The sequence below is a fragment of the Nipponia nippon genome, unplaced genomic scaffold (genome assembly GCF_047370975.1).
Source record: "Nipponia nippon isolate SJK-2023a ecotype South Korea unplaced genomic scaffold, ASM4737097v1 scaffold_8, whole genome shotgun sequence".
Classification (NCBI taxonomy): domain Eukaryota; kingdom Metazoa; phylum Chordata; class Aves; order Pelecaniformes; family Threskiornithidae; genus Nipponia; species Nipponia nippon.
In genome coordinates, this window is record NW_028262402.1 from 21,208,303 (window position 1) to 21,226,631 (window position 18,329).

The 18,329-nt window shown below is 38.7% G+C and overlaps 1 protein-coding gene across 6 annotated transcripts in view; it reads right to left on the bottom strand.

Moving 5' to 3' along the window:
• GAK (cyclin G associated kinase) overlaps positions 1–18,329 on the bottom strand; it is a 77,326-nt gene that overhangs the window by 46,977 nt on the left and 12,020 nt on the right. For 2 of the 6 annotated variants that reach the window (XM_087741405.1, XM_087741404.1), the window contains exons 2-10: positions 17,250–17,311; positions 15,792–15,851; positions 13,755–13,869; positions 13,236–13,378; positions 9,976–10,101; positions 8,728–8,817; positions 2,557–2,692; positions 1,831–1,943; positions 530–641 (exon numbers count right to left, since the gene is read on the bottom strand). In XM_087741405.1, coding sequence (XP_087597531.1) covers positions 530–641; positions 1,831–1,943; positions 2,557–2,692; positions 8,728–8,817; positions 9,976–10,101; positions 13,236–13,378; positions 13,755–13,869; positions 15,792–15,851; positions 17,250–17,311 — 957 coding nt within the window. Of the gene's footprint in view, positions 1–529; positions 642–1,830; positions 1,944–2,556; positions 2,693–8,727; positions 8,818–9,975; positions 10,102–13,235; positions 13,379–13,754; positions 13,870–15,791; positions 15,852–17,249; positions 17,312–18,329 lie in introns of those variants that run through there. The other 4 variants (XM_087741406.1, XM_087741407.1, XM_087741410.1 and 1 more) reach the window with 4 other exon arrangements.

The window sequence follows — 18,329 nt, forward strand, 5'->3', positions numbered from 1 at the left end:
TTTCAGTTCAAATACAGCACTTCTGAGAAGATTTTTAACAGTTTAAATTTAAACTCCTCTTAAATTCTACTCTTTACAGAAGACACTTTCAAATATCATTGCATTGTTGAATCAGAAAGTTTTGGGTTTAAAATAAGCAATTTTTATTCGTTTGTCATAACCTGAAGACTTTCTCTACAGCTCTTGTTCTTAAGAACATTATTCCTTGTATCCACTACTTTCACTGAGTTTTAGTTCACTTTTTTCAACTCTTCTGCCTCTACAGGTCAATAACACATTTTAGTTTCAATTATTTTACATAGGAAACTGAATTTTATCTTGGCCAGCAATGAACTTGAGAAATTCACATTTGCATATATCAACATACAACCAAACCCTGCAAAAAATAAAACAAGGTTAGAAACAGTGATATAAATGCAAAACAGCTAGTACTTGTGCAAAATGTCTTAAAACCTCCAAATAATTTTTTTTCCACATAGAAGAAATGCAATTGGTTTTACACTAAGATGATGTCTCTTTCTGCCCTTACCTGCATTGTACATATTGTTGAGCTGTCCTGCAGGCTTAGAGCTCTGTGAAACAGAGGTCACAGATGTCCGAGGCTGAGCATTGTTTCCATAGCCTCCATTTTGTTCCAGGAGCTGAGGAAATTAATACTCACTATGAGTATTTTCTTGCCAATTTAGCCAGCTTGTTACACTTTGTAAATTACTTTTACTTGGTGAGACCAAGCAAGCTGAACCTCAGGAGAAAGCCAGGAAGTTAAGATACATTAACTGATTCACTTGCAGTGTTGTGCAAATTAAGCTAACAGAAGACACCTAAGTGGGTTTCAAGTTAGTGTAGGCAGAGCCTTCGTATACTAGATTTTTCTGTGCAAGTTAATTATGATTAAATGCAGCGTGCCAAACACAGCACTTGTGTACTGGAGAATGACCCAAGATCACAAGAAGTTTTTCGACAAGCAGTAAGAACTACGACTAGTTTTCTTTAATGTCATGCAAGCTCTGTGCTTTAAAAAGCTATTTTCAAAGATCCTACAAGTGATATAGATCAATTCAATTGAATTTCAAAACAAGTTAATGTGAAATTTTCAAAAGACTAAGGAACAGGGGACCTGCTCTGACATCTGTTACTAAACTCACACTCACTGGATAAGAGAGGAGAGAGAGTGTCATGGTTTAACCCCAGCCAGCAGCTAAGCACCACACAGCCGCTCGCTCACTCCCCCCCCTTGATGGGATGGGGGAGCAAATCAGAAGGGTAAAAGGGAGAAAACTCATGGGTTGACATAAGAACAGTTTAATAATTGAAGTAAAATAAAATAGAATAGTAGTAATAATAACAACAACGACAATAAAAACAAATAATAATAATACAATAATAATAATATACAAAGCAAGTGATACACTATACAATTCCTCACCACCCGCTGACAGATGCCCACCACGTCCCCAAGCAGCAATCGCTCCCCCCCCCCCCCCCCCCCCTCCCCCAGTTTATATACTGAGCATGACATCATGTGGTATGGAATAGCCCTTTCACCTGTTTGGGTCAGCTGTCCTGGCTGTGCTCCCTCCCAGCTCCTTGTGCACCTGGCAGAGCATGGGAAGCTGAAAAGTCCTTGACTAGTGTAAGCACTACTTAGCAACAGCTTAGCACTACTTAGCAAGAACAAAACATCAGTGTGTTATCAACATTGTTCTCATCCTAAACCCAAAATACAGCACTATACCAGCTACTAAGAAGAAAATTAACTCTATCCCAGCTGCCACCAGGACAGAGAGAAAGGAGACCTAATCAGTAATAGTTCTTATGAGACATCTTTACCTCTGTGATTGGGGATTTAGGATTCACATTCCTAGCTGCTGCAATCTCCTGCAGTTGATTCACAAGTTCAGTGATTGACAATCTCTCCTCTGGGTTCACCTTCAAAGTGAAACCTAAAAAAGGAGATTCAGACAATGTAGCAGATAGCCTTCAGAGCTTTTCTCCCAGCAGAGATCAATAATTTTTTCAGTGCACTCCAGTGCAATAACCAAACACGTGAACAGTGGAGCAACTACTAAATTAGTATCCAAATACCATTGTCATAACAGATATTAATGAAAAAACACCATTTAGGGTTAAAAATATTTTAAAAAATACACTTTGTGATCAGTTAATGAATAACCTCAGAATTAACTTTATATCTAATACTGTTGGAGTTGGAGAGATATTTCTGGCACTGTAATTAAAGTTTCCAGTAATCTATTTGAAATTTAAAGAAAATAGAATTTCTAAAGCAAATTCAAAGAAACCAAATCAAAATGCTAGTCGTTCCTATAAACTAATTCAGACCCTAAGCAAGACAGGCAACAGCATTAAAAACCCAAAAATTTCATTTAAAATTCCAAGTCTTTTGGTAATGGATTAAAATGTTTAATAAAACAAGAAGTTGTTGCAGTTAACTTTTTTCACCATCACGTCAATAACATTTAACTATCAGTAATACAATATTGCAAATAATAAGATGTATAAATAAAGATATCCAATTAAATAACATTGTAAACTTACGAATCAGATCATGAAACACAGAATAGCGGGTGTCATTTTGTGGGATGGCATATTTCCCATTGACTATGCGAAGTTTAGCTCCATCTTCAAATGGATGTTGCCTGAAGCACAGCAAGTACAGGATACAGCCCAGAGCCTACACAGAGATAAAGGCACAAATATTTCATAGAGTCATGGAAAAGACCCTTAAGACCATCAAGTCCAACCACAAACCTAACACTGCCGAGTCCACCATGAAACCATGTCCCTAAGCACCACATCTACACATCTTTGAAATACCTCCAGGGGTGGGGACACAACCACTTCGTGGGCAGCCCGTTCCAGTGCGTGACAACCCTTTCGGTGAAGAAATTTTTCCTAAAATCCAGGCTAAACCTCCCCTGGCACAACTTCAGGCCAATTCCTCTCATCCTCTCACTTGTTACTTGGGAGAAGAGACCAACACCCACCTCACTACAACCTCCTTTCAGGCAGTTGTAGAGAGCAATAAGGTCTCCCTTCAGCCTCCTCTTCTCCAGGCTAAACAACCCCAGTTCTCTTAGCTGCTCCTCATAAGACTTGTGCTCCAGACCCTTCACCAGCTTTGTTGCCCTTCTTTGGACACACCGCAGCACCTCAATGTCTTTCTTGTAGTGAGGGGCCCAAAACTGAACACAGTATTTGAGGTGCAGCCTCACCAGTGCCAAGTACAAAGGGACAATCACTTCCTTAGTCCTGCTGGCCACACTGTTTCTGACACAAGCCAGGATACTATTGGCCTTCTTGGCCACCTGGGCACATTGTTGGCTCATCTTCAGCCAGCTGTTGACCAATACCCCCAGGTCCTTTTCCAGCAGGCAGCTCTCCAGCCCCTCTTCCCCACGCCTGTAGCATTACATGGGGTTGTTGTGACCCAAGTGCAGGTCCCGGCACGTAGCCTTGTTGAACCTCATACAGTTGGCCTCAGCCCATCAATCCAGCCTGTCCAGATCCCTCTGTAGAGCCTTCCTACTCTCCAGCAGATCAACACTCCCACCCAACTTGGTGCTGTCTGCAAACTTACTAAGGGTGCACTTGATCTGCTAGCCCAGACCATTGATAAAGGTATTAAACAGAACTGGCCCCAATACTGAGCCCTGGGGCCACCAACTGGATTTAACTCTATTCACCACAACTCTTCAAGCCCAGCCAGCCAGCTTTTTACCCAGTGAACAGTACACAGATGTCATGGTGGTGTCACAGCAGGTAGAATATTGGCAGTGGCAGCTGGTGACACTGCCAGCCCAGGTGGGGTATAAGAAGTGCTGTGCCAGCCCAGGCTGGCAGATGAGCAGCTAGGTGAGCAATGGTAGGGAGGGGAGAGCATGGAGGCAGAGGCTGCCCCTGGTGATGAAGGGTGGCTGCTTTGTACTACAGTTGGATATCTGGACAGGGAAACAACCAGATCACAGCACACTCCTGTCCTCTTCCTCCTCTGCCACTGAGCTAGAGAGTTGCCAACAGTCTACAAGACATATAAGATAACACCAACCCCTACCTCTTGGTGGTCTAACTGGGAGCTGGAAGCTCCCCAAAGCCATGGGCAAAGGGAGCTCTGTGCCCTTTTTCACTGGGTACCCTGGGACTGAGCTCCTGGCACTAGCCCTAGTGATGTAGTGGCCATGTCAGTGGGCAGAATGCTGGTGGTAGCCAGCATTTTTGGCCCAGGATGGGTGTCTCCTGGCCATCAGGTAGGCATGGAATGGACAGTCCTGATGTGAGGCTGGAAGAGCCCCACGGAGGGCAAGGGCTGCCCATGGCAACAGAGGGTGGCTGCTTCAGTTGGTGGTTCTCTTGTCTTTGACAGCTGCAACCCTGTACAGGGACATATGCAGATCATGGCACACTTCTGTTCTCTTCCTCCTCCACCATTCAGCAAAGGAGTGTTACAACCTTACACAAGGTCACTGACCCAAGGATAAAGAAACACCTTATCCTGTACCTCTACACCGTATCTCATATTCTGTGTTAGATAGCATCATGGTCCTACAGGAAGCTGGAAGGTACCCACAGCAGTGGGCAAAAGGAGCTCTGCAGCACCCACCTTCTTTGTGTGAAACTTATCACAGAATGAAAAAAGTTTATAAATACAAATTTTCTGATTCATAAACCCACTGGCTGGTTCTTCTTGTTTGTGCTGTCTTCAATTCAGGCAATGATATTGAAAGCTGAATTTTAGACTTGAAAATTGATTAAGCTTCCTAATACTGCTTGCAAATCGCAGATTGCAATCATCCAACTGCTGAAACCCTCCATCTATTCCCAGTGCTTTACAGATCAGCTTCACACTCCTTTAGAAATAATTACTCTTGATGTTTCCCTGAAGACAGAACACTTAGTGAAACATTCATTTGTTTGGCATGTCAATTGGAGCGCTCCAAGCAGCAATACTGCTACTAAATAGGTTTGTGGGTTTTCTTCCCTTTCAAGGAAGTTTTCTGGTTCAGGGACTCTCCTATTCCTATCTTTTTAAAAATCGTTAGAATAAATCCATTTTATAAACTCCACAATATACAAAAATAAGTACTATTGCAACACTGAATATGTTCAAGAACAGGATTTTTCTTACTAAAAGTCTCAGAAGTTTTATTTCATATCTTCATCCTGTGCTTCAAGAAGACTCATTTTATTTGTGGGGACAGAATTTGATCTTTTGTATTGCTAACTCAGATACATTCTGTTATGCAACGCACCAGCTAGGTAAGCATTTCAGTGTTAATCAATTTGTTTCAATGACACTAGGGGGACACAGCATCATCTCTAAGATGCTTGTTTTGATAAAGATTTGAAGAAAATAAGCCTGAAATGATGGTCCCTGTATTTCCTACAGTCAGAAGGCTATTCAATTCTTAGAACAGATACAATTTAAGATCATTTTCAGACAGGTTCATTCAAGCCTCAAAAATCACAAAACCAGAATCACCACATCCTGGGAACTTTCAAGTTCCTTGTTGTGCCCAAAGCTGAGACCTGTGCAACCTGACAAGGGAACAACCACCAAAGCCAGAAGTCAGTTTTGAATTCTAATCTCTGAATAGTCCAGGTGTTATGGATAAGTTAGGATAATTTCATCTGTTACTGAAGTAAGTGTAAGTTGATATATATTTTCACGTAAGTTAACATACGAAATATACTGGCAGACTTATGCTATTGTAATAGAAACATGTTCCATCTGGCCTATAAAAGTTTGATAAAGCATCCAATACCTCCAAGAAAATGTTTGCACAGCAGACTAGAAAATTCCTCCTCAAATTTGCTTCTGAAGCCCAGCTTAGTGCTTGAGCATATGAGCTTTTATAGCCCCCACAAATAAAACAAGCCAGTGAAGACATTAGCTAAGAAATCTGCTCACTGTCTCCATTCCTCTGCATGCGCTGTCTCTAGCTGTCCTTGGTTGTCAATTTTTCTCAAGAACAGTTTCAAAGATTTGAATGTTAAAGTCTCAAAGGTTTGAGATTTAGTTACTCCAAAACACTTACTGAATCTCTCAATACAAGGGCAAGAAATACATTGCATGTATTAATTCTGTATTATAGCAAGTACATTTTTGTCAGTCTGCTGATAAAAAGCTCTGTAATGTATACACTGAAGCATCATATAGTTCACCTTAATTAATCTAGCAGGGGAGTACAGGAAATACCACCTACTCTGCCACAGAAATGCCTGTTTGCAAAGACAGCGGATCATAATTTAGTTGGAGGAATGAAACTACTCCCTGCACAGTCCAAGACACCACACACATCAAGACAGCATTCACACAGGGGAGAAAAGCACAACTGGTCTTTGCTTTAATTGCTAGAAAACGTTTTTCATTCCCTCTGCTTTATCTGTAATTTAGGATGGTAACAGTGATATATTTTGAATATTTTAAACACCAATTGTGATTCTATTTGGCCAAAAGGCACTTCCAGTTGCAGCAAGGCAATTCCTAAAAGCCAACACCATCCACATAGCCTCAGCATATTGATACACTTAACAGAAGAGCCCATTTCCCCAAGATGTTGCCCCGAATCTGCCAACAGTCCCTCTACAGAAGCTGCCTGGGTCAGTCTGAGCGCTCACATGCCCGCAGGTAAAAAAGCAGCATGACAAAGTGACTAAAAATAACTATGAATAACTTTTTGACCAGCTGCTAGGCCTTTACCAGCAGCTAATTTAACCCTTCCTTATGGGGACAGTGGGCTTTTTGGGGGGTTATGGTGGTATTTGGGGGGGGACTGTTTGAAACAAATTAAAATACTGATATTTTTCCACTGACCAACTTCAGGCAATAAGCAGCACACTTAAAATGATAAAAAGTTCTACAGTATAGGGTGACACACAGGTACCACACCAAAGTACTTTCTGAATAGAATTAAATTACATGAAATCTAAAGACATCATTCAGCTCATGCAGAATTAAAACCTGCACTGACTAGAAGAAATTTTTACCAGATATTCGTAAGCAGAATCCAACTTTGACATTTTACTCCTTAACATATTCCAAAGCTCATTCTTTTGCTGTTTCAGAAATTTGTAAGAGTGGGAGGGTATGATAAGCCAAAAGATAATTTCAGTGGAGAAAAATCTTTATGACAAGGTAGAGCCTGTCATTTCAGTGGAATTCAGTCGAATTTCAGTTCAGGAAATCACATTAATTTGGAAAAAAGGGAACTAAAGGTATTTGGGTTTAGTGTTTACCTTCTGAAGATCTCTAGATTTAGGTAGGAAACATACAGAAAGCAGTTGGCCAAGCCTAAGAACCTCTGATCTTACAATTCATATCTAACCACATTCCCATTGTGGAGTCTGTGTGGTTGGTAACTAATGTTTCATCTATGCTGCTATTCTAAGCAAGCCATTTCTGTCTCCCTTATACTTTTAAGCTCACACAGTGACAAGCACACAGACCGCAACCATGAGTACTACCCTACCCACTTTCTTGGGAAAACTGTTTCGTTTATCCTAACCACAAACTACAAGATCAGTTATGCTTCCTGAGACAGCACTATATTCTATTGGCAAATACTTTGCATGTTTTCACTGAACCCAGGGCGTAAAGGAAAAACCACAGAATAACATGTTCCAACAAAGGCACGGTAAATGGAGCACATCTTCCAAAGACACAGCAGGAGACAACCACCAATACTAATAGAGTTATACTAATAGATATAGAGTTATTCTAAACAAAAAAAAAATGGCAACTGTCTTTTAAGTGAGGCTTTTCTTAAATACTTTTCTAGCTTTGTGTTTAACTGGATGTAATCTTGGCTCAGGCTGCCAGTATTTAACTCATGTGAAGAGACCAAATGGTCAAAAAAAAAGTATTTTTCTTGGTATTTCTTCACATGCCAGAAGAAAATCACCAACAGCTGTAGAAGCTGAATAAGAGTTTCTGCAATGTCTTTAACTAACTTAAGAAATTGAATGAAGTTCTGAGATTCCAAATAAAAACTTTTAAAGCACCAGTATTACATTTTCTCAATTTGTCTTTTGACATACTGCCAATACAGATAACAGCTGAACAGTTTTTACAGCCTCTAAAAAATGTCCAATAAACTAAGTCCCTAAGCACAAAGTCACCAGGCTGTACCTCAGTACTATTACACAACTGAAAAAGGTACAACTAAGGATTTGATATTTAGTTTTAATTTTGGCTACAGATTTTTCAGTTAATGTTAACAGTTTATCATCCTTTCTATACAAAGCATGAATGATCTCTGCATCGTTCTCATCCTTGCTATCTGTCAGTATTTTATCTAGATGCAATACCTAGACATAACCATTTTAAACTCAGCAATAGGCTGTCCCAGGACAGCCATGCATGGCAGAGCATGAAAGGCAAGAATTTGAATCCAAGGACTGTAAGTATTCTGGTTCTATGGTGGCGAGCTCAAACTAGGCAACAGTTCTAATGAATGTCAAAGAAGTTCAGCATTGCCTCTCACAGTGGAAAGCAAGCTAGATCTGAGAGAAAACATCGAATACTACATCTCATTCTTTTACTATTTAGATACACAGTTCGTACTATTTCAGTTTATTTTGACATGACAGTATATCCTACGTCTATTTTGGTGCTTTTATTTATTTAATCGACAAATTAACATGAGGACTGCAAAATCAGTTTCACTATGACATAAGCAGCTATGATACAGCAAGAGAAAAATTTCTTACCCAAATGTCTTGTTTTTCACCAATTGGAAAATTTGAATACAAGTCTACCATTTCTGGTGTCCTGTACATTGGCGTTGTATTCCTTGTGATCTGCAAAAGACAGTTTCTTCAAACAGAAACTTGAATAATAAACTCTAACAGCATTCAACCAAGGAAACAGCTCTCCATGTAGAACGGATAGCAATTTCACTTTGAAAATTAATTCCAGAAATACTTGTCAAGGCAGAAGCCATCAATTGAATCCTAGAATAGTCACAACAGCTTTAATATAAGTCTGGATAAAGATGGTAATACCCAAATGACATTGTGATATTCAAGACTCCTTCCAAACTGCAAAGCACAAAGTAAAATGACTTCTCTACGTGAGGCAAAAAGGGACATGGACACAAGTACAGAAAATCAACAATAAACCAAGAAGTGAATTCATGCTCCAGTGTGTATTTCTCATTTCCTCATCACACTTAATGACAGCGCAGACACATCCAAAGAGTTCACAAGGATCCCTGAAGAGATCTTTTCTACCACCTTTTTGCATAGACTATAAAAGACAGGGGTACATCATCATCTTTTCTTCTCCAGAAACCAATGGATTGCTCTCCAAGGATGCGGGATTCCAGAACAGGGAGTTTACAGAGACTCATGATATCAGAACTTGCAGACAGGAATTCAGTATCACTGTATTTCTCCATACTTAAAAGTCTGAGTCCAGTTGATGTATTACATTAGATTTAACAGCATTACTCTTAGCTCCAAACTAAGAACAAATGTACTTTGCAAAAACACACTGCCTGCTTAACACTGTCACTTTAGTCCTAGAGGCAATGCCATACTGCCTATTCAAATTCTGCTGAGCAGACTTACTGCTTCTTTATATATCATTCAACTGAGAAAAACAGATGAGAAGGTGGGAATCACTTTGGCATAATCAACTTTTGACTTCCTGGTAAGAGTGTGATTAGAAGCAGCTCTAGTAATCACTTCTGTTTTCACACCAGATTGCAGAATGGACACTGCTCAAGTTGAAGCAGTGTTTGTATATGCAGGTACAGAACACAAGCTATGATTATAACTGCAGACAGCATTTGAACTCTGGCAACACAAATACAAACCCAAAGCTTTACGAACAACACTACAATTGAAACAATATTCAGTTGTCTTAGAAGTCCCATGAATCAATATCAGATTAATAGTAACAGTTAAATGAATCCACTGTTGATATTAAGATTAATCACATTAAAATAGTCTCACCTCTTCTTCAACCACTGCTCTCTTCTGTGCAGACCAGTTGTAGTCAGGATAGTAAGCTATAGTTGTAGCACTACCGAAGTCACAAAGTTTAATCGTCCCTTGGTTACTAATAAGCAAGTTTTCCACCTTCAAAAAGATGTAGGATAAAGGAAATTTTTTTCTGTACACTAACACAAATGCTTTTAAACATCAACTCACTTGTGCATATGTATAAAAAAATACTCACTTTAGCCCAGAATGTTGTTTACAGGAGTACAAAGATTTCAGACAGTACTGTAGATATGGTAGCAATACGGCCAATTTTTAAAAGAAAGCACCAAAACCACTATGAGCAGGAAACATTCAAGAGAGCAGGACATCCACCCGGAAAAAAACCCCAAACATTTCATTAGTGCCTAAGAAGAGGTCAGTTTTTCAGAGGACCACTTGCAGAAGCAGTATCTTGGAATCCAAATGTTTTCATGTATAAAACTAAACAGTGTTAGCTTAATTGCAGTGGAATAGAGGTTAGGACTGCTGTAGACACAAAACAGGAAGGTACTAGTAGAGAAACCGGCTGCTGGGGGACATGCAGAAAGAGGCAGCCATGACCCTGTGCAGAGATAGAAACCAGCTATTTGAGGACCATGTGCTGCCTGAATAGTTCATCATCCCTCCCTTTTCCTACTTCATAAAATCCAACCTTCCTGGATTGCTAAGTGCAATGGGGGAAACTTAATGAGAGGGGAAAAGTGGGTATTGGGCAGAAGTATTGTGGGGTCATAATGACAAAAGGGCTGAAAAAGAAAATTTCTATCTTTGTATTAAGTCAGGAAAAGGTGTAAAAGAGGCATAGTAGTAACATTACACCACACCTCAGATAACTAGGTTTGTCTTCCCTTTACCTTTGAAGCCACAAGATCTCTGGACCTCCTTCTGTAAAACCTCAGTTTTCAGAACATCCTACTAGTCTCCCTTACACATGCCCGTTCCAACTTCTTCCACCATAAAATCAATTTTGTCTACCCTGCAGGAATACGTAAGCTCTGTTAATGATGTGGTTGGAGTACCAATCTCATTGAGCAATCTGAATTCCCTTCTCTGTTGGAAAACCTTTGCTAATCTCCATGTACAATATGAAGGGTGGGCATTCAATATCGAGTTATATTTATACACCAAAAATGGTCACAGTAAGACCAGAGATCAAGCTTCTGCACACAAACGTTCTGGTTTTTGTGTTTTGGTAAAGGTTGGTAATAATGTAAAACATTCCCACTGATTATTCAGATTTTAACAGGCTCTATGACCTGCGTTATGCAGACTAGCTGTGCATTGCATGGCAAATCCCGAAAAGATAAAATTCAGACAATTACAATATCAGAAGCACCGATATTTTACAAATCACCATCTAAGTAGCTTAGAATTTTTACAACTCAGTAACTAGGTGGGTTCTTACAGTACTGTACACACACATTGTAAGTGCGAACTTCATCCAAAGGGGTTCAGGAACAAAGAATGTACTACACTGACAAGCAAGGGAAGGAAACCACAGGAGGACAGAAACAGTCACCACTATGAAGGTGAACTTGTTTTTAAGCTGCACTGTAGAAGTTCATGAATCCTTATACTTTTTAGTCAAAATAATTGAGAAAAACCTGTTAGGACTCCACCCTACTACACCCCTCCCCAAAAGCTACACTAGCATCTCGGGTCTCATTTGAGGTTGGCTCAAAACATCGACCCACAGTTTTTTATGCTACTGACCTAAGTTCAGCCTTCTGGAAAGGGCAGCACAGATAAATGATCCCTATTTGGCTCCTGATTGTAGTAAGGTCTCTGCCTATTGCACCACAACTATCATTTAATCTTGCTTTGCGGCCCCTGTAACATGAAACCAAATTCCTGCCTTTTGCCATATTTTATCTCTGCCAGGAACTTATGTTACTCAACAAAAAAAAAAACAGACCTTGAATTACAGCATTAGCTCAACTACTATGGAGCTGGCTATGTAAGAAATTGTGTAATTGTAATTTGCAAACAGTTTTTCATCCCTTTTTCAGACAAGAGATCCACCTTTTCTACAAGCTTTTCTAGGGGCTGGTGTATAGAAATTTCAGTGAAGAACAGAAGATTTTATTCTAGAAAGTAACACCCAGAAAGTTCTATCCCAGCTTGATTAATATTTCTTTGACATGATCTAGAAGCCTGCTCAATGGTACTGAGAAAAAAGTGCTCCATCATCACAACTATTTTTATATTAAGTCTATACTAGTGCCTAACATCAAACAGTGTTGAAAACACACATTTACTTTTAAAAAGGCGTTTAATTTTCCTTTCCCCAAAGTAATCAAGTACATGCTTACTTAAGGAGGACAAATTTTCCTTTTTTTATACTCAGCTGACACCACATCAGGCAGGAAACAAACACATGTGAAATTCAGACACTGTTTCAGGAATGAGAATCTTCTTTCTCTTATTTTGTTTCTGTTTACAAAGACCACCTCCTTCCACCAGGTTCAAATGTATTTGTAGTACAGCAGAATCTCACTGATGACTAGGGCTCCTTCATCTAATGTATAGCATACATGTAAAAGTGAACTCCTGCCTTTAAAATACAAAATTCAAACACAGATGAAGTCCTTTCAAATCCTTGAAGTTTCTAAGTGGACAACACTTTCTATAGCATAACCCCATAGCATCTTGGTAAAGGCTAACCGAATGAAAAATTAAGAACAAAATCTGTCATGAATTATGCCTGCGAAATGTTAAAATTCAAGTTAAAAACAAGCTCTAAAATGCAAAGCAAGTTGTTAGTTCTAAAACAAACAGCTTACTATGCATTCTCAAAGGCTACATAATCCTTCACAGAATCCAACATCACCTTCTCTTCTCCTTCAAAGCTTTACCTCTTCTATTTCAAAAACCTGCTCACCTCAAAACTGCAACTCACAAGTCATACCTGGTTATTTTATCAAAAGCAAACTATTTAAAGACTAACTTAATCAGCAAATCATGATATACTACTTTTCTGTCAGTTTGTTCAGATAGAGTACAAGTAGTACTAACACCACAAGCACAAGGAAAAGATGTTGTTTGAAGAGATGCAAGTATTTTAGTGATGACCTTCACTGACATCCAGCAGCCTTGGCAAGGCAATATACATGAAAGCACCACACTCAAGAGTGTCCACTGTATTTGATCAACAGCCTTAACAATGAATCAGCCCAACAGGCTCCCTTGCTGTTTAAAAATTCAGCCTTTATTTAAACATTGTAACGCACCTTTAAATCTCTATGGATAATAGGAGGCTTCTGTTTATGCATATGCTGTACTGCTCTGCAGGTCTGATAAAAGATCTTCAGAACTGTGTCACAGGAGATAGGTCCTTTGGATTCTACTTTCTTTAAGAATTCAACCAGCTGTCCTGCAGGAAATCAGAGAAATTCACATAAGCACACACAGAACACCACAAATTCTGGAAGCTTGGCATGAATAGACAAACACTAGATCTTCCTCATCAAGGAAGATTTACAGCCTTGAGCTGTAATATTAGATGGATATTCTGAAAATGGCAAATCCACACTGACTGCAGTGCCAAAGGAAATGGTGCTCTAAGGAACTGTTCCTCCTCTTCCTTCCTCTGACTAGTCTCAAACACAAAGAACTTAATGATTATCCCCTATTGAAGATGAGGTTGAACTGCAATCTCAAAGAACATGAAGTCTCAAAGAAGCTGTGAAGCAACCTGTGCAAAACAGCTGTCAGAAGCAATGTGCGCTGCTGGGAAAAGAAAAGTTTACCTTTACATAGCTCTGTAAGTAGAAGAAACTCTCCCTGTCCTGTGTCTGATTCTTCTTTTCCTATAGATGCAGCAGAGCAGAACTGGACAATGTTGGGATGACCTGAAAGTTTTTTCTGGAGATAACACGTTCAAGGAAGACAACTGCCAAGTTTATTGATACTATTGTATACAGCAGTTCACAGACCTCTCATGTGAAGTGTTAGCTTAAAACCACAGAAAGAATTATAGCTGCAATTAAAATACTATGCAGAACAGGGAAATCCATGCCTCAGCTGAAAAAGCAGACTTCAATGGAAGCCACTGAAGGTAATGTAATAAAAACCTCAAAATAAAGCATTAAAAAAAAATCCTTTGATTAAGGCTCTGAGGAAGTTGGACTTCATAACAGGCCTAGTTACTTCTTTTCATCTTTTGCAATGATTGCAAGGCATTAGCACAAGTACCAGAGAGACCTTTTAATTTTCAGCTGCTTCTCTAGCTGGCTGATCAAGAAAGGACTATTGTATCAATACCTGTCTTTCCAAAGCAAGTATTAAGTATGTTACCTTTTAATTTTAACTAATTAAAATAAAGTTCAAAACAAAAGCTCTAAAAGACCAAGGAACTTATCCCTCCATCATTAGTAATAATTCTTCATACCAAAACCTTTGTCATGTTTCACTTCCAGTTCAAAAATTCAAGTTATAATTTTTTTGAACTATGTAAAGGGGAATAAAATCTAAGTGATCCCAGCTCTTGCCAGTGGAACTTCCTCTTGCCACAGGAAGTTATGCCTGTTTGTGTTCTCCCCGATGTACATCATCTTGGTCATATACTGAGACTCATGCCTACAAGACCAATACACTATTTACAAGACACATTCACCAAGTCTGAAAAGAAAAAAACAAAGACATAAGTACAACAAAGCTACAAAAAAAAGGGCACATTGGATCCGGCAAATTAGAATGAATCTAAAGTACTATTTTGTATCTTATGCATGTCTTCACAACCTTACTCAGACCTGCAGGGATTGATTTCATCTCAGTTATATCTTGGAAACTTAGCAGCAGTTAACCCTAGTTCATGTTGTGCATATGCATTAATGAGCCTGAGCTGTGAAAAAAACATCCAAAGAACATTCAGTTCTTTACTCCTGGCAAGATGAGTAGCTAGAAAATGTATAGTGCTATGGTAGTCCAGTCTTTGCAAGTGTACTTCTAGTGAAGTCTGTTTAGTGTAAGATTTTGTCAAACATTTCATAAAAATCATAAAAAGAAATATTTGAGTAGCTTAAATTAAGATCAGTGGTTTTGCCTGGTAACTCAAAATGAAGCTAAATACTCAGAGTGGTATACAAAACGGCATACTACAGCTACTCCCTGACTCTTGAAACAAACTGAGGGTCCTAGAGCAGATGCTGGGGAGCAAATATTGACTTTACTAAAACCAAGGACTGACAACTCCAAGGCTAAATTATACCCTACCATCTAACATCATTGAAGATGCAAATGACACCAACGACACTGAGGAACATCTGCTTCTTGTTTGATAGATGTATTCTACTGAAATTCCTTCCTTAATATTCAGTATTACTTTTTAAAGCCAGATGCATCTGAGGCAGAAATTAAGAAACATTGAGAGTAAAAGCAAAATTTTGAGTAGTAAAAAGGCAATAAATCCAGTGCACGGGAGGGAAGTATACTTAAGATCTAAGTATCATCTGAATAGTCAAAAAGTCTCTTGACCATAGTCAGAGGACTGCAAGAAAGCCCAAATAAGAATTTCACTTCTTGCTTGACGAAGTATATGACAAAGTCTACACTATCTACAAAAGTTATATGCACATATTAAATTCCTGCAATTGTTGAAGAACTGAACTTCCTGGATGTTGGTGCCACATTCATGACAAACCAGAAACCCAGACCCTCCTGTCAGTCCTCTTAAGTGTATGGCCTGGAAAAAACTGAATCTGTGTAAAGCAGTCCTCCACTTCTCAGGAATGTTTTGTATCAGGCAATTAAATCAAAACATTAAAATAGGTTCCAGAAAAGGATACCATAAAACAAACTTCCTGAATGATGGCTTTGTTCTTTTCTTCTTCATTAGACAACAATCGCTGTCAGAAAACAGAATAATTGAGAAGATAGTTATTAAAACTTACAGAAAAACAGTGCACAGATATTTTTTTTCCCCCAGAACACAAGGCATAAGCTACAGTCAAAAACCTAAGGAACTGTGATGAGACAGTAAACAAAGCATATTGTACACTTGGACATACTGCCATAGATATAGCACCTAGCTTTTCAGCTACCTGTACTGTTCAGGTTTAGTGCTAACTGAGCAGTTGTAACCTTTGACACTCAAAGTAACTGCTCTCAGTTTTCTGTTGTATAAAACACTTAAGTGTCCTGGCTACAGCACTGTGCACTGACAACGGAAGATTCATCTTCCGCCTCAAATCTTTAGGAACAACCTTCAACTCGCTCCAACCAAAAAACTTCTCCAACTTATATAGCCCAGCTTTTTCAATGGTACTTGATTATATCCTTAATATTGCTTGGATTTGGAGTCAACATTTGACCAGAATCAATCTGAGCATTTGCTACAAAAGTACCAGTTTTACAGAACAGAGGAAGTACAGTAATGGTTCACCTTTTATCTTATTTTTAAATGGGGCTACTTCTAGATGACATTTTGAAGACACATGCTATATGCGTTTGGTCATATGTTTTGTCACTGTAAGATGTGGTATGAAAAGGAAAAAAACAGACCAAGTAATTACTGGTGGTGTAATGCCATCTTACCTCTCCCACCTCTCATACTACTACACTTTTCACTTTCTCTCCAAGGCAGATGTTTTCGTACTGATACAGCCACAGAACATCCCTACTCCAAAAAGGAAGCCATTTTGTGGTGAACACAAGTGACTGATTTTTTTTTTTGCAGCAAAATGACAAAGTAAATGACTTCACTTTATTGTCCTTTCCATAATACTTCAGTTTTTCAGCTGTTACATGATTATCATAAGCCTTCAGAAAACAAGAATCCAGAGAAGTGTCTCTGAAAAGTGCCAGGCTGAATGATCAATGAGTCAAAGTGTGGAGCATTATTTTTAATACTGATAACACTTACTCTGGAAGTACAGAGGTAGGCTAACTGGTAGGCTAAATCTGCTTCTAAGGATTGCAAATATTCATGTACCCCAGTTCAGGTGAAAAGGTTCTTTTAACCATGAAACAAAATACTTGGGGCAGGGTCATGAATTTCTAGAACAAATGAACACAAACAGCAGTAGTACCTAACACAGTAACTCCCATCTTTGGCATCTAAGTATAAAGCACAGGGTCCTAACAGGAATGACTGTTGAAAATGCAGGTACAGTGTGCTAGAAACACCACCATCATTCTCAATTTTTCCAAATGACTTGTTCAGTGGCATACATCAAGAACTATGTCATGCTAAAGCATCAAGCAAAAAGACGTTGTAAAACTGTAGTGAAGTAAATTCATTTTACCTTTAAAGCATAATCTTTGCCACTTCCAAGATCTTGAGCTTCATACACAAAAGCAAAACCACCTACAAGAAGGCACATTACGTCAGTTTTAATTTCAACAGTCAGGTAAATCATTCTTATTAGTCTAACAGAGCTAATACATTAATTTAGATGCTTTTCTGAATGTAAGAAGTACACATATTTTTCAGTGGCTTACCAAGAGTATGGATAACCTACACCCAAGAGCTAAAATATTCTCTTCCTTTTACACATGCCAGAATCACACACACCTTGTTGCTTTCCTGCATTTTTTTAGTCTACATATGCAGATTTCCTACGAAGAAATTTTTTTTTTAATGCAGGTCCTTATAAAACCAAGATTCAGTTCAGCCAATATTACCTAATGATTTTAATTAAACTACTTCTTGGTTTTACACTGTTAGGCTTCCTATAAAATAGCAATAATCAAGGGAGATAAAATGTTAAATAAACACCTCCTTATACTTTTAGCATAACTGCCATGCTTCAGGCTTCATATTAAAAGCAGAAAGCGTTTTCAAGCACTGAAGCACAGACTTCAATAAGGGTGATGCTGCTACTAAATTGCAATTTGTCTTTCCATACAACATTATTTTCCTTGCAACTCCTTTTGTCATAATGTCTATTTCAAACACTACCAATTTGCTCAAGAACACTGTGCAAATTCTTACAAAGTAAAAAAGACTGAGAAAAAGTTACAGGTCTGCTAAGTTTCCTCAATTGCTAATTATGTTAATCTAATTGTATCAAAAGAACATATTTGTACAGTTCTACTCCATTTTAATGATATCGGTATCACTTTCATTTCTTCTGGGAATGTCATCCTCATTGTTACATCAACAGTGTGGTTGCATATATGTTCTCCATCTATTGCAGAGTACCTCTAGTACAGTAACAGCCGAAGTGACAAACTTCAATGATTTGCCTTTCTACTCCTTTAATATAAATCCTATTTTAATTGAACTACATAGCAATGTTCTCTCCAGCAATAATTTGGAGAATAAGCACAGAAGATGTCAGCAAACTACAAAATTTTACAGGTCAAAAAGGGTAAGAGAATAG